This window comes from Danio rerio, chromosome 9, assembly GCF_052040795.2.
Source record: "Danio rerio strain M-AB ecotype USA chromosome 9, GRCz13ab, whole genome shotgun sequence".
Lineage (NCBI taxonomy): Eukaryota > Metazoa > Chordata > Actinopteri > Cypriniformes > Danionidae > Danio > Danio rerio.
The window spans coordinates 39,709,916-39,727,500 of record NC_141029.1 but is presented as its reverse complement, the minus strand read 5'-3'; the positions used below and the strand labels follow the sequence as shown (position 1 = coordinate 39,727,500).

The window sequence follows — 17,585 nt, the reverse complement described above, 5'->3', positions numbered from 1 at the left end:
TTCATTTAACACAATTGTAAATAATATAATCAAAACATCAGTATCAGTATGTTCAATCAGTGTGAAAAGCAAGTAAATGGATGTGGTACTTGTTGTCAGTGACAGTGCATGGATGCGAAACAAAGCATGGCCAAATTGGAGCGCAGCTCTGACCAACTGCCAAGTGAATGGACAGCGGCCCCGACAAACTCTCTGCCGGGGTTTAAATAAGAGCGCTGACCACAATCTAGAATAAATCAAACACACCGAAACACAAAACGCAGTCCTAACAGTAGTCATATGTTTAATTGATTTCAAAATGCTCATTAGGGCTGAAAATTTGTATTTATTGGTTTTGATAAAAGAGGTAATATTTTAACATTCTGAAATTAGCATTTTAGTTTAAAGTACAAATGAAATCAAAACTAACCATATGATTTTGTTAGCTCACATTACTAGTTTTGTGGTGAACAGTTTATCTGTGCAAGTCATTAATAAAAAAAAGAGGTTTGCCCTTGTAATCTAAAATTAAATAAGTGCACTTCCTGTTTGTTTTCAGTTAAACTCTTAGATGATGTAATTTTGAGGTATTGGGCGTGGCATACTTAAACACACTGGTCCAAATGTCAGTTTTGACAACAAACAGAAATGCGTGGAGGAGGCGTATGTTAGGTTGTAATAACTCTCCTCAAACCCTTTTCCCCATCTTTCTGAATGAAATGCCTACTTTACTACATCTAATCAGCTTGCAGTAGAAAAAACAAGCCACGCTCACTGTTTTCTCATTTAATATTCTGTTTTTCTTGGAACTACATCACAATACCAAAAAAATCTTTTTGATATATACGTTAAAGTGTTGATCTGAAACACACAAATGTTCTGCCTCAGCTTAGGAAGTAATTTTTTGCCAAAACAGAGAGAAAAAAAAATACTTTAAAATAAAGTTACTCAGTTGTAACTTTTGTTGAACTGTTGTATAAAATCAATATCTCATTTGGAATCACACTCATGCACTGATAGTCTGTTTAAAAATGGCACTCTTGGTTGTGTAATTTTTTTAACTGTATTATATTTTATAAATATAAAAACAATTCTCATACAGGGTTATTTTTGCTTTCATATCATGTCTCTAAAACTACATTCTTATAGGCTTAGTTAGACATTGAATGCTTTTGCACTCTCATTTTTTGTTTTTGTTTTTTTCCAGAGTGAATGATATAAATGATAATGCCAGCTCACACATAGTTAAAACAACAGTTAGGATGTTACCATTGATAAATATCACACACCCCTAACTAAGTCTGTCTTGAAGATAAAGTGTTGTGCTCTAACCTAATGCGTTTGCTTTTTCTTTGTGTTCACAGAGCGCCTAACAATGGAACATGGTAAGATTAAATCAGTGAACTGACAGAAATGCCACTGAGCAGCTGTTGCCAGTTGTTTTCATTGCATGCCAATAGAGATTGATGTCTCCTTATGAATATAAATAAAATGATACTGTGATAATATGATGTTACGATTGTTATCTGGTAGCAAATTAACATGCTTTAGTCCATCAATCTTTTGAACTGTAGTGTGAAATTGTTGACGCTTGTGCTTTGTGTCTGTTTTAGTATTGTGGACACCCGGGTTCCTCTAAAGATCGTGACTCCAGTGGTCATCACAGTCTTTGTGCTGGCGCTTTACCTTCATGCACAGCAGGTTGAGTCCACCGCCAGACTCGACTTTCTCTGGAAGTTACAGGTATGTTTTACTTTGTGATGATGTGAATCTTTTGTAAAAGGCTGTTAAATAAAGAAGCCATTTTTCAGGTTCAATTTCCACAGATTTTTTACTACTACTCTTTGTTCTTGTTATTAAGGATTTTTCTGTAGCACTTCTTACTCTGCTGTTCAAAAATTCATTTTTTAAAGGGTCAGTTCACCTAAAAATAAAGATTATATCGTTATTTACTCTCCCTTATGTGTTTCTTAAACCTTTATGAGATTCTTTCTACTGCTAAACATAAAGGATGATATTTTGATGAATGCTGATTTCTGGTACCCATCAACTTCCAATGTAGGAAAAAAATTACTATGGAAGTCAATGGGTACTAGCTTTCGGCATTTTTTTTTTAAATGTCTCCTTTTTTGTTCAACAGAAGAAAATCTTTCACTTTTCATTCTTAATTTTGTATTAATTAGGACTGTTTATAAGTATTTAAAACCAATCTTAACAATTATTTAAATGTGTTTATAAAGAGAACAAATATGCTGTATTATTTAGCATTTATAATAGTATTTTTAATGCTTATTGTTGATACATTTCATATTTCAATGCACATATTGATAAAACATACATCTTTCACTTTGCTTAAAGCCTTCAACTATGACTCTACTATTATATGACTCTCAACTATTATAGTAAGTATAAATAATGAATAGGGCTCTTATGAACAATACAAAACCATTCATTTATTTGAAAGAACAAAATCACTATTAAGTCTTTGTAGCTGTTAATAGCATAACAACAATTTAACATTGCAAACTGCATCTTTATAAATACACTCATGATTACTAATTAATACTTATAAGTCATGTATAATGTGTTTTGAATCTGTGCAGTATAGTGTCCCCTTCACTATACTGGGGCATTAGGACCCACACAGACAGCAGGTTGAGCACCTCCTGCTAGCCTCTCTAAGGGCGTTCTCACACTGTACAGTTGCCTTGAACCAGGCCAAAGCACGCTTGTCCTCCCTCACGTCTCCCCCCGACGGCCCGCACTCACTTTACATTCGGGCCTGGGCATGCTTAAGTCATCGATGATGCACTAGTCAGCAGCGTTCTGGCTCAGCAGTGGAGATTTCTTTAGTTATGTCGTTTGTCATGCAGTGACATGCAGTCAAATATTTTGCCGAACAGGTCAGCCGCTTTTGACGCTCATAAACAATCATAAAGTCCTCGTGCTGCAGGAGTTAGGAGGTTTGCTAAAGGTGTGCAGCTTTCGTGTCTAGTGAGGGGTTTGCGTCTTTAACCTATGACAGTTTGCATTCACTAAACAGTAAGAATGATTAATAAGTCCATATGAAACAGTCCCTTAAAAGTCACGTCTCGCTTTCAGTTTCGGGCTTAGGTGCGCTTTGCACTCACACACAAACGTACCGTGCCAAAGCCCAAGTGAATCACACTCAGGCACACCTCTTCCAACCGGGCCAGGGCCGGCCAAGTGAACCGTGCCTGAGCCCGATTCAGCGCACACATACTTCTAAAACAATCCAGGAAACGTGCCTGGGCACGGTTAGGATAGCATAGTGTAAGTAGGCCCTAACACCACTTCCAACAGCAACCTAGTTTTCCCATGTGGTCTCACATCCAGTTACTGACAAAGCTCAGCCCTGCTTAGCTTCAGGGATTAACCAGTCTTGGGCTGCAGGGTGATATGGCTGTGGCATTATAAACTTGAGTTTCATAGAAAATGTTACCAGAAGTCGGCGCCAGTGGTGTAGTGGTTAGTGCGTCGACACATGCACTCCAGTGCTCGCGGCGACCCGGGTTCGATTCCGCCTCGCGGTCCTATGCCGATCCTTCCCCTCTCTCTGCTCCCCATGCTTTCCTGTCTATTCTCTACTGTCCTTTCAAAAATAAAGGTGAAAACCCCTAAAAAATAATTATAAAAAAAAAAAAAAACCTGAACCAGAAACCAGAAACTCATATTAGTTTTAAACATTTTTTTGTTTTTGGATGAACTATCCTTTAATTTTTTTTTTCTAAGAAAGCATTAAATTGTCTAAACTTTTTAATAAAAATCCTTTGAACTGTTACAGTAGAGTTCATTTAAAGGCTGATCAACTCTTTTAAATGTGATTTATTTTAAGTGTCGAAGTTTGTACTGTATGTAGATTTTTGCTCATTTTTGTAACTGCAGTCATTTTGTTGGTGCAAAAAGGAGCATTTACTCTATCTAGTTGCTTAGTCTAAATATAGTTTTTTATTTGTAGCATAAAATGTTTTTGTGTTTTTGTCTTTGTAGGCCACAGAAGAAAAGGAGGAGATGGAAGAACTTCAGGCTTACAATCGTCGGCTTCTTCACAACATCTTGCCCAAAGATGTGGCTGCACACTTTCTGGCCCGCGAGCGGAGGAATGACGAGCTGTACTACCAGTCGTGTGAATGTGTGGCTGTCATGTTTGCCTCCATCAGCAACTTTTCCGAGTTCTACGTGGAGTTGGAGGCCAATAATGAAGGTGTTGAATGCTTGAGACTTCTCAACGAGATCATCGCTGACTTTGACGAGGTACAGTACAGCAGATCTTTCATAAATATTTGAGCTTGATCCTGTACACTTGCTTTATGCTAGAATTTCTCATTTTGAAGCATTTCTGATTCTGAAAAATATATGTAAACGCTGTAAATAAACTTAAAATAGACCAATCTATCTTTATTTGCAACTGAATACAAAACAAAAATTACAGTATGCTTAGACTTGAAGGAAATGGTTATGTAAGTATTTTTTAAAGAATATTCGAAGACTGGGGTGCCTAATCCTGTTCCTGGAGATCTATCTTCCTGCAGAGTTCAGCTGCAACCTTGATCAAATCAAATACACGTCTTTTAATTACCAAGTGCCCCTTTAGATCATACTTAGTTAATTTAGTTGAGTTTGAACAGGGTCAGAGCTAAATTTTGCAGGTAGGCAGATCTTCAGGAACCGGATTGACATCCCTGGTCTAAGAGGTCCATACTTAGAGTATCCCTCAATTGACTCAGCCAATTCAAGACAAAGACAATTTTTTTCTACAATTAAAATTTCATAAGAACAAATAATGGCTATCATGCATTTTTACTTTGATTTACAGATGACAGGCACCAAATTATTCTTTGTAACAATTTTTATATACCATTATTTGTCTTAGTATCTTTCAAACCACTTGTTTTACTTATTTTACATACATTTTTCTTTAAATAATATTATTTTATCCAAATTTTGGAATAATTTGATGAGGTTATTTGAAGCAGTAGACGCATTGTTTGCATTTAATGTTTTATATGTAAAATCAGTTTAATAATATTGACACCAAAATGGGATGTCTCGCCTTTTTTTTACCCTTGACCTTTTTTTTTCTCAATGCGTTTGGATTATATTGTTTCTCAATTAGGCTTATCATGATATCTATTTTTTGTCAAATGAATTGCACCAAAATATATTGCGAGAAATATATATTTTTGTCATCTTAAAACCATTTTATGCCACTCATTAATTAATGCCAGAATGACAATATAATATAGCATTATAATGCATGTACAGTTTTTCAAAGAACACGTGATATTTATTTCTTAAGAATATTTAATTTAATTAAAGTCATTTTAACAATTTAATAAGTAGGCATTGGAATCAGAATGTGAAAATGTCTGTCCTAAACAAATAAATAATAATAATAATGATATACAGTTGAAGTCAGAATTAATAGTCCCTCTTTGATTTTCTTTTTTCTTTTTTTAACTATTTCCCAAAAGATATTTATCAGAGCAAGAATATTTTCACAGCATGGCTGATAATATTTTTTTCTTCTGGAGACAGTCTTTTTTGTTTTATTTTGACTAGAATAAAAGCAGTTTTAATTTTTTTAAAATCCATTTTAGGTCAAAATTATTAGCCCCTTTAAGCTATATATTTTTTGATTGACTACAGAACAAACCATTGTTATACAATAACTTGCCTAGTTAACCTTATTAACCCAGTTAAGCTTTTAATCACCACTTTAAGCTGTATAGAAGTGTCTTGAATCTTCTCTTAAACAGAAATTGGGAGGGGGGGGGGGGTAAACGGGGGCTAATAATTGGGTGGGGCTAATAATTCTGACTTTAACTGTATGTTAATAAAAAAGTGCAAGGTAATTATAGGTCAATTGAACTAGACAAAAATAACAGATCCCAGATGAAAATGTACTAAAGTAATTTAAAATAAATAGACCATACGGACACTAACACCTCCAATAGAGATCAGCTAAAATTTTGCTCATGTTGTTTTGTCTTTTGTATGGGCGATTATATATTGCATCACCAAAAACGATTGATGTCATGGCCATGTGTTGTGCGATAAGTCTATGTTGTTCATTGTGACAGGCCTATTCTCAATAGGAGTGTACTGTAGAAAAACCTATCGAAATAACATTTAATTCAGTTCTTTTTTGTTTTCACATTAAACATGTAGTTGATTTGGTATTTGTTTCAAATTAGATTTGTGTGTGAAACTGAGCCTGCATTTTTCCAACCTTCTTGTTTTCTTTCTTAAACGTAATAACTCCTTAATAACTCCTCATTAATGGTGGAATCCATCATTTCATTTCTTCTTGCAGATCATTAGTGAGGATCAGTTCCGTCAACTAGAAAAGATCAAAACCATCGGCAGCACCTACATGGCTGCTTCTGGGCTTAATGACTCCACTTATGATAAAGCAGGAAGGTCACACATTCGCGCTCTAGCCGACTACGCCATGCGCCTCATGGACCAGATGAAGTACATCAATGAGCACTCTTTCAATAACTTCAAAATGAAGATCGGTGAGGATCTGACTATGTGAATAACCAACACATTTGAGCAGTTAGATGATTATTCTGTCTTTTATTTTTTTGTTATTTTATGAAACAGACATGTTATCCTTTTTTAAAGTTTTTTTTTTTGTAGCAAGCAATTCTGTAGGATTACAGTGGTCTGTCAGATGAGAAATGACCAGAATATATTTTACTGTTTTTAAATGAAAAACATTCTTCTGTAGGTCTCAACATGGGTCCTGTTGTGGCTGGAGTCATAGGAGCTCGTAAACCACAATATGACATATGGGGGAATACTGTGAATGTAGCCAGCCGTATGGACAGCACTGGGGTACCTGAGAGAATACAGGTGAGATTCATGGTCTGTGCAATTTGTGCAGATCAGTGTTTATGCACACACCGACCACTTTGTTAGGTACACCTGTCCAACTCTACTGTACATCTATAAACGCACAACATATCCAACCTTGAGGCGGATGAGCTACAGCAGCAGAAGACCACACCGGGTCCCAATCCTGTCACCTGAGAAAAGGAAACTCGGATGGTAGGGTCAGAATTTGAGATCAACAACATGAAAGCATGCATCCATTCTGCCTCGTATCACTGATTCAGGCTGGTGGTGGTGGTGTAATGGTGTGGGGGATATTTTCTTGGCACACTTTGGGTCCATTAGTACCAATTGAGCATCATGTCAACGCCACAGCCAACTTAGGTATTGCTGCTAACCATGTACATCCCTTTATAACCACAGTGTACCCATCTTCTATTGCTACTTCCACCAGGATAACGAGCCATGTCATAAAGCGTGAATCTTCTCAGACTGGTTTCTTGAACATGACAATGAGTTCACTTTACTCAAATGGCCTCCAGGGTCAACAGATCTCAATCCAAAAGAGCTCCTTTGGGATGTGGTGGAACGGGAGATTTGATTCATGGATGTGCAGCCGACAAATCTGCAGCAACTGCGTGATGCTATCATGTCAATAGGGACCAAAATTGACTGAAGCATCTTAGAGATGTTGCCAAAGTTTGTCTGGATTTAGTTTGTCTCAGTTTATGTTTCTTCATGTTGTTCCAGACAGACTAATGATCAGATCAGATCTCTGTGTGGAGCACAGGCTATTGTCAGACTTCTTGTGCAGAAAATAGTCTGACTTTATAATTACAATGACCAAAATAATGTTTGGAAATGTAAATTCATATTTCAAACCAACATGGAAAATATAGAAATAACTGACTTTAAACCATAGGTCTCAAACTCGCAGCTCTGCACAGTTTTGCGCCAACCCTAATCAAACACGGCTGATGCAACTAATCAAGGTGTTCAAGACTACGACTATTAAGCAGATGTGAGTTGGAGCTGGTTGGAGCTAAACTATGCAGAGTTGTGGCCCTCCATGAGTTTGATGCCATTGCATTGCTTTTTTTTTTGGGGGGGGGGGGGGGGGGGGGGTGAAAAATACCAGTGGGCTAAGACTTTTTCACAGTACTGTATGTTTGAGTTACTGGTAGGGCCTGACAGAACCTGTAGACATTTTTTGCTATTTCTATGGAGAATTTCGTTAAAAATCTGTTTATTTGTATTCATAATTTATATTAACATTAATTTATATTGTTTGTTTATTGTTTTTTTTTTTTTTACTGTTTTTTACACTTCAAGATAAAGTTGCCCACACATTTTGACTACTAGCCACAGATAATCTCCTCTATTGCATACTTTCTCCGTGATATCTAATTATACAGATTGCTGATCTTCCCTGTTCACTGTTTACAATTTTATGACCCACCCTTAACTCAGAAGCTCGTATATCTTATACTGTATACTATATTATATAGTTTGTTGCAAATTCTCTGAAGGACTTTCATATCCAATTTCTGACTCAAAAAACTTGAATTTATGATAATTCAGATAAGCATGTGAAGATTTTCACTAGTGCTAGTTTTTTCACTAGTGCTTGAAGTTTAACATTCTGCTTAACATACCGTTCAGTTAACAAATGCTCATGTGCCCTTATTTTCTCTGTGTTTCAGGTCACAACGGACCTTTACCAGGTTCTCAGCTCCTATAACTATACACTGGAGTACAGGGGCGTTGTCAAAGTGAAAGGCAAAGGCGAAATGATGACCTACTTCCTAAACGGAGGACCCAATAACAGTTAACCCTCAGTGTCTGACCTTCAGAACATTATTAAGATGTCACAAGGAGGAGATGCTGTTGGCCAAGCTGTTGAGACGGTCATCCTTCTGGACCAATCGCAATAGGATTTGTTCAGAACCAGTCGTCACTCAGTCCAAGAGTGGCCTCTTTGCACACTGAGACTTCCTATAGGATTAACGGAGGCTTTGCCTCCTTTATTTAAGGTATGGAACAGCTCAGAAATGATTCATCCTCAGAGACCAAAGAAACAAAGGAATCTCAAGGCATACAAAGCAGTTCTCCCGGTCTTATATTCCTTATTTTGCCAAGAGAGGACAGATGCACCGCGTTCTCTGCACCTGGCTTTGGCTCTCTCAGGTTTGGCTCTCTCGGGTTTGACTGCGATCATACTCCACCGACTGGCCCTGGTGGCTCCAAAACGAAACTGCATGAAAACACTGAAGCCAATATACCTGTAAAACACACGTTTTATGTGTATATGATTCGTCAGTGTATGTAAAGAGTTCTGTTTTACGGTCCTGTTGCATTCAACACTGTCTAGGTGATATCACAATAGATAAAGATATCACAATGAGCTAATATATGGTAGGAGGCCATAGTGAGCACAGCAGCTCCACAAGCCCTTTATGGTATTCCGACTTTTGCTGCAGCAACTGTGGTTGTTACAGGTACGTTGATAGTGTTACCTCCAAGAGATCTAGAGTTAGATGAAGCCTTGTTCATGCCGCCAGTGACTTTTCAACAATAGGATCTAGCAAGGTCCAATGATGGATTCATTGTTGGAATTTAGAGTAACTTGATGGAGCCTGTCGATCTGAATCATCTGGACTGAAGTGTGTGCTTGCAATCACCAGTTTCATGTCTCTTACCACATTCAGGGACAGTATTACATATTAAGAAACCATGTGTATTATATGACAGTTAAGCGTGTGCATAACAGCCACGTCTGAGATTTCATTACAAACAGCTGCCAACAATGACTAAGAGCACACACTGATCTTTTTATTGATCTTCAGTATGATTCATAATGCAGTTACAACTTAAATGCAACTTATTTCATTACAAATTGTTTATTTTTATAAGCATAAACTAATTTGATGTCAACAAGGAATGAAATTGAGCAAGCTTTGAGCCGAAGTGTAAATGTTGATGGCAAAGTCACTTCCTGCATGACCAGGGCTTGAGACTGCTGATTTGTGTTTCAAACACAAATTGACATTCACAAAACTGCACACAAACACTGCTCTACACTGAAGACACTATAAGGACAGAGGAAAATGGCCAGATATGGCTGATTTTGTATTTTTAACATTTTATATTTTGACTCCAAAAGCCAAACTGTCAAAGCTATTTTAGAATATATATTTTGTACATTAATATATTAGAATGATGTCTATATATACACACACACACACACACACCAGTGTTTAATATATATATATATATATATATATATATATATATATATATATATATATATATATATATATATATATAATAAGCACCTGAAACACTATAGTCCTGCACATTTGAACAGGAGGGAAAGGTGTCTATAAATGATCAGTCACTACTTTTCTGCCACTGCATCCATTTGTATGAAATCAGAGCTCGCTTGTAACCAAGTAAGCATATAATATGTTTGGCCTTTCTCCAAAAAAGGGTTTCTGTATCCTGTCAAGTACAATGCAATGTAATTGTGAGTAGAAAATGGATGTGCAGGAGGCAAAATGGCAAGTGAGTGTTTTAAAACAGCCACAGTTGTTTAAATCTTGGCAAACACATCTGCAAATATTGATTTTCGCCTTGTGTTTATGGTGCAAGAGGGACAACGAGTTTGTATCCTGTTGGGATGTTTCTCTGTTATCCACTAATCTTCACCATTTTTTGCACTGCAGCTCGACCAGCAATCCCTTCCCTCTCAGTTTGATGGTACGACCCAATGAATGTCCGTTTTCTCCAATGAGGCCTTTGTATGTAAAGAATCAGAGCTTGTACACAAAATGTATAGAGTTCTCCATAAAGTGACATGTTTTTTGTTTTTCTTTTTGCTTTAACTGTTTCAGATCTTCAGTATACATCCAGATATGGCTATGATGTAATGTGTTGGGGGGAAAAATCTACATTTCCTTCCTCAGAGGTGTTATAAAAAGATAAAGTATATTTGGTCCTGTTCTACAGTCTTAAACTTGGACTCATCAGGGCTTCCAGAATCATTTCAGTCTTTATTTTCCTAATCAGTGCCATTTTCTTGCCAGCAATTTTAAAAATAAAATATCTGGTTGAATGTTTTTGTATTTTTAGTCATCATAATGATAATACGAGCTTTTAGTGCTAGATGACAGTCATGTGCTGCTTTTGCTATACGCTAAAGGTGAAGTGTGTAGTTTTAGCGCCACAACACACGCTCCCTTTCCACCATTGGTCACACATTAATTTAATCCCTCCCCCAAACTCACGCCATTGGTTAGGCCAGTGTTATCTTGTGTTGGTCGAGATTCTCAACTCAAACAAACATTTTTGGTTTTAACAGCGACACAAGCAGGATATAAGTTGAAATTGGCGGCTTGTATGTCTCTCTACACGTTTAAGAAGAAGAAGAACGTATTTTAACATAAAAAAACATTACACACTTCAACTTTAGTTCACTTTCTTTGTGTTTGTAATCCAAACGAAAGCACGGAGGTAAGACGTCAAGCAAATACCACACGTTTTCTGTCCTGCTGATTATACAGACATTTAATATTTCAGTGGAGCTTCACCGGGTTATCCTTGCTTATGTCAAAACTCAATGCTGTTTTTTTACGTCCAAATAAACTATTATAACATTAAACTAATTTTGAAATTACTTTGATTATAACGTTAGTGTTTGCGACGAAACTGAAATACGCCTTCATGTTTTTTTTTCTATGTAACGTTAACCTAAACTATTCTTTAATTAATTAGTAACGTTATTTGAGTTTACATTTTTTAAAATTAGTTTTATGTGGTTCATACATTTTAAATGGAGAATAGTACCGGTGATCTGTCGATTTGTCCTTCTTTGTCAGATTGTCCTACCTCACATACTTTTTAAAAATGTATTTATTAAATTTTTTTTATTGAATACAAGAATAACATGCATTGAAGAAAAAATAAAATAAAAACATTAAGAAAGAAGAAAAAAAGATTATCATAAGCTAATAAACTTATTATCAAGCTTAAGAGATTCAATAATGAAAAAAATTTCAACAAGGAAAATATTAAATCTAGCTATTTCCTTTAGGAACTTATTTTTAAATATTAAAAATTTACAGTGTAACACAAAAATACTAAGATTGAAAGCATGATCCTTACCTGAGAAATACAGAAATATATCTTTTAAAGACAAATTTAAAGGATGATCAATAAAATATAAAATAATGTTGTTCCAAAGAAGTTTAACGTGAATGCAACAATAGAATAAGTGAAATAAAGTCTCTTCATTGTACTTTGCAGAAAGTACATTAATTAGATATATCAAAATAATTAGCAATTTGGGAATTTGTAGTATATACTTCATGCAAAACCTTAAAATGTATCTGTTATTTTGTTGGACATGCTGAATTTTTCAGATAATAACCATGCTCTCTTCCATTGAATGCTGTCAGAAAAATTGGTCCAGAAAAATTGACATCTTGGGGAGGTATAAACAGAGTAATGTAACAACAGTCTGACATTTCTGTTGTCGCATTTTTTATCAAAAAACAAAAAAAAAGACTCCATCCAAAAAAAGTTAAGGCATAATTGTTGTCCTCTCATTAAAGTAAAGAAAGACCTACCTCCCATTCAAAGAGTAGGTAGCACATTTTGATGATGTAATTTGCTACTCCTCAGATATTGCTACTGATATTGCTAAAAAGTCAGGACACAAGGGCTCTCAAGTTTAAAATAAACAATAAAATAGTCAAATAAATAATCAAACCATTTACATTTGCACGTCAAATTGTGCTTGTATAGGAACTCGTTTTTGATTGGCCTTTCTTTTGATGTCTATTTTTGTATTTCAGATGATTACGGACAGTTGGACAGTGAGATGATTATCTAAAGGTAGAGACTTTTACTTTGATGTACTTTTTGTAGATAACTGACCAACAAAAAATACATTAAAATTAAGACACAAATTATACCAAATGAAATTTGTTAAAAAATAGCATTTTACCAACAAATCTGGCAATATGAAGTGCTCAAAAAATTGTTTCAATGTTTCCTGTTGCTATTTATTTTTGGGTCTTCTCAGATAACAATCCAAAGTAATTCAAAATTTCACTTTGTAAGTTGTTCTTTTTGAGAGATTGTCGCTAATAAGTAGTATTAACAGGAACAAAAATGAACCGATTCAGATGTGCATTTGAACTGAAGCATTAGAAAATGTGCAATAGGTGACCATAAAAGGTTTGAATTCTACACAGTTTTGCCTTAAAGGCCTCAACAGACTATTTAAATAAAATGGTTTATTGTTACACAAACGTGTGAGCATTTTAGTGACTTTTTCACATGCGACATTATGTATTGTAATATACTGGTTAACCGTACAGACAATACAAATATTACTTTTTTTTGCAACGAGAAATCAGAGAATTTTAAAGAAATATAATAATGGTAAAGCAAATAACAGACCATGAGAAAGAAAAAGAAGTAACAATCATAAATAAAAAATAAATAAAAGGGCACATGAAAATAATCTTCATAAATTTCTTTTTATCAGACTTTGAAATGGATTTCAAGTACAGTGCCAATTCTTGTTTAAAAAAATTTGGTTCACATCGAGTATATTTACATTTATGTATCGTAAACAAACTTTGTCATTTTTTAAAATAGCCAATAACTGCATTTGGAATATTACATTAAATGGCCAGAGGGTGGCAGCAGTGCACTTTCAATGTTTGTGTTTTTTCATATGCCAACATTTCTGTATGAAAACCAACACATTTTGTTAGTTGTCTACCAGCTTGCACCCTCCCAACCCCCACCTGTACACCATTTTGAGGGATGTAAACAAACACAATGGTCTCAATGTATTTCCTGTTTTACATTTTTTATTTCTAGAGCTTCCGAGAACGCAAAAAAAGCCACATATTGATAAATAATGTTATGATAGCTGTTTTAACATTAAGTTATGATTGAATTGCCTCCTGTTACAGTTATGCTTCCAAACAGGAAGTGTTCATGGGCCAGTGACATGACCACATTGAAATGCTCTATATTTGTTTGTTATTTTAAAACTAAAACAAAGCTGCTGTCAGAGTATTAATGTGTCCAGAAATATGAGAATGAAGAATCCCTGCAGAGCAGCCGTTTGGTCACTCAAGCGTGTTATAATTCACATAATTTCAGTACACTTCTCCCACTGGTAGACTTGACCTTTTTTATCTTAAAAATGTGCCTGTGAAATACCCCCGTTTGACTGCACTTGAATTTAGTCTCTGCGTGTGTCCGACTCGGCCAGTTTGACTGCGCAAAGCTGTTTTATGAAGCATTAAAGAAAGGCCATTGTGCTGGGCGTGAGAATGGCATTTCATTGACATTAAAAACAGTCTAATGGCCCAATGGTTTTTGGCTTTGATCCAAGCAGTCAAAAGGGTAGAAAGACCTGAGGCGAAGCACAATGTCATAAAAATCAAAACAACAACAAAAAGCTCAGATGATGTGGTTATTTTATAGAGACCTTGAACATTACAAGGATTTTTTTTACATCTGAAGTTCATCTGGTTTACTTTTTTCCCCATCCCACAACGTGTTACAATGATTCATGCATTATTTATGGTCTGTTTGTTTTACTTTTTACCTTATACGTGCAGGCAAACATGTACCAAAAAAGTAAAACAAATCAACAAGAAATTATGGATAAATATATATTTATACAACAGTTTTGAAACAACAGCTGAAAGCTGTGTGATATTTTGCAATAACAGCGTGAGTACAGCTTCCTATTTTACTCCACCCACATAGAGGGACAGCAGATCAATAAACTCATTACAGTTTGACAAATATTGCTGCTGTTGGACAACAAGATGTACTCTGTAGGCTTTTTTTAGGCAAGAATGTAATTGTTTGAATTGCAAATATGCAGTTTATTTATAAGGATACTGCTTATTTTAAATATTTATCATTTCGAAGAGACAGAGATTGCATGATAAGCCGCATAATAATTGTTTCTAATGTGCTCCTGTTTTCATTACTGCAGACTAGTCCAGTAAAAAGAAAGAATAAATGCCCGCATGTGTTAAGAGTTATTTTTTCTTATTGCAAACACAACAGTAATCTAAACACAACAGGCGTTAATGGTTTTTTTCTTTTTGAGGGGGGGGTAAATAAATTATTTTGATATCCCAATTGCAACAGAAAAATACTGGGAAATCTCTGTAGACTGATGACATTTCATGCCGTTCAGCCTTAAAATTTTAAAATATAAGCAAAAACACCAGTTTAGTCATCACTTTAGACATTACGCTAGAGAATCATTCAAACACTCTAGTGTTGCTGGTGAATTAGTAACGTTTTCTGCAGTTCTGACGTCAGCTGCTGATGTGAACGGTGGATGAAAGTAGTTCTTCATGCAAAAAGATTTTAAACTGTGTTTGATTTTCATTTTTATATACACTTATATATGCCGTCAAACTGTTGTATGAACACAATATCATACTCAAAGCAGTGTGTTGTGACTGTATATTGTCACTGGTGGGACACTAAGGCACTCAGCCACTCCCACTAGTGCCGATATACAGCCATATTGCACTGCTATTCGTGTGATATTGCTCATATATATATATATATATATATATATATATATATATATATATATATATATATATATATATATACACACACACACACACACACATCTATATACACTTAAATATACAAGAAAATATTATGAAAATAGACTTGAGCACAAATACACTTATGTATATTGTAAAAACAGGCAAAATGATAAGCCTTCCTGTAAAGATTTTTTATTAGTTGGTGTGCGGTCTAGCACAATATGGCTGCCGTCGCTTCATCCAGGTGGATGCTGAACACTGGTGGTGGATGAGGAGATTTCCCCCTATGTGTAAAGCGTCTTGAGTGCCCAGAAAACGCTATATAAATGTAAGGAATTATTATTATTATTTATATTTTCATATATTTCTCAAGTGATGACATTTCCTCATATTTTTTTCTTCTGTATTTTTCTTTTCCTATTTTTGTTTTTTAAAAACAAATTTAAGGTAAATTTTATAGGCACGGTGACAGTGGCTCAATGGTTAGCACTGTCGCCTCACAGCAAGAAGGTTGCTGGTTTGAGACCCGGATGGGCCAGTTGGCATGTCTGTGTGGAGTGTGCATCTTCTCCCCGTATTGGTGGGAGTTTACTCCAGAGTGCTCCGGTTTCCTCCACAGTCCAAACACATGCAGTATAGGTGAATTGAATAGACTAAATTGGCCGAAGTGTATGTGTGTGAATGAGTGTGTATGGATGTTTCCCAGTACTGGATAGCAAGGGCATCCGCTGTGTAAAACATGGGCATTTCATTCCACTGTGGCGACCCCTGATGAATAAAGGGACTAAGGCGAAGGAAAATGAATGAATATTATTGGCCCTCTTAGCTGAAATTAATTAGCTGATCTTAGCTGATCTATGTGCCCTCCAGAAACTTGCGTTCTGTTAATGAACGTCGCCTCGTGGTTCCATCCCAAAGAGGGAAGAAATCACTTTCGCGAACGCTCACGCTCAATCTGCCCAGTTGGTGGAATGAACTCCCTAACTGCATCAGAACAGCAGTCACTCGCTACTTTCAAGAAACGACTAAAAACCCAACTATTTAGTCTCCACTACACTTCCTAATCTGCAATTGCCTCTCAGAATATCACACTAACTGTACAAAAAAAAAAAAAAAAAAAACTAATACTACTAATACTTTCCTTCTTAGACTTTACAGACCTGAAACTTGTCTATAGCACTTATTCATTGTTGCTCTTGGTTGTGTAAATTGCTTCCTTGTCCTCATTTGTAAGTCGCTTTGGATAAAAGCGTCTGCTAAATGACTAAATGTAAATTAAATTGGCTACAATCTAATCCTAACTAACATAACTTGACTAGTTATCCTTATTAATGTAGTGAAACCTTTAAACTGCAATTTAAGCTGAACACTAGTATCTTGTAAAATATCTTGTAAGATATTATGGTAAAGACAAAAGAAACTAGTTATTAAAACTTTTATGTTTAAAATATATTGTAAAAAAGTGTCTGTTTAACAGCACTTAGAAAATATTTTAAAATAATTTATTTTACAGCTTGGCTAATGAATAAGACTTTAACTACATATAAAATTTAATTTTTGTGAAAATATATATTTAAAAAAAAACATTTGAGAAAAGTGTAAATAGACTCACAAAAGTGTTTTACCCCTTTTGTCCTCAATGCTTTGCAGTTCAAGACAGCATGCTCTGCAACTTTACATCAGCAGTAAAAATAAGCTAGAAAGAAATAACATCAATTACATGGACGTCAGTAATGTACAGACTTTTCCCCTCAACCCCGTACAAATAAGCCTAAATGGGCTGCAATTTTCGAACACACAAAAACATGAAGTGCATCACCTGGAACATTTCCTTTATTAGTCACGCTTCTGTAAGCCAGGTGACTTGTTCTAATAACCACAATCATCATCATCTTCATCACTGCAGCTTTAAGAGAGTTAAGTATAAATTTGGTGTATGATTTTTCAGACATGACTCAAGCTGCAGTCACACTGGGCTTTTCTTCCCATAGACTTCCAGGCTCATGCGTCAAGTTTTGCAGGTTGCTGCGGTGCAAAGTTCAAGCTTGGTGAACTCTGACCTGCGAAATCGCATCACTTGTGTGTGTGAGACCAATCGCAGATCAAAACATGACCTCTTTGAACAGAAATTTAAAA

At 35.5% G+C, this 17,585-nt stretch overlaps 1 protein-coding gene across 5 annotated transcripts in view; it reads left to right on the top strand.

The window, feature by feature from the left end:
* adcy5 (adenylate cyclase 5) overlaps positions 1-11,559 on the top strand; it is a 153,921-nt gene extending 142,362 nt beyond the window's left edge. For 2 of the 5 annotated variants that reach the window (XR_015498916.1, XR_015498915.1), the window contains exons 16-22: positions 1,344-1,364; positions 1,593-1,722; positions 3,991-4,254; positions 6,317-6,521; positions 6,737-6,861; positions 8,544-9,338; positions 10,566-10,954. Coding sequence is in view for 2 of the 5 variants with exons in the window: in NM_001171585.4 (NP_001165056.2) it covers positions 1,344-1,364; positions 1,593-1,722; positions 3,991-4,254; positions 6,317-6,521; positions 6,737-6,861; positions 8,544-8,672 (874 nt within the window). In the remaining 3 variants the exon portion in view is untranslated. Of the gene's footprint in view, positions 1-1,343; positions 1,365-1,592; positions 1,723-3,990; positions 4,255-6,316; positions 6,522-6,736; positions 6,862-8,543 lie in introns of all 5 variants that reach the window. The other 3 variants (XR_015498917.1, NM_001171585.4, XM_087266773.1) reach the window with 3 other exon arrangements.
* Positions 11,560-17,585: the final 6,026 nt, after the last annotated feature.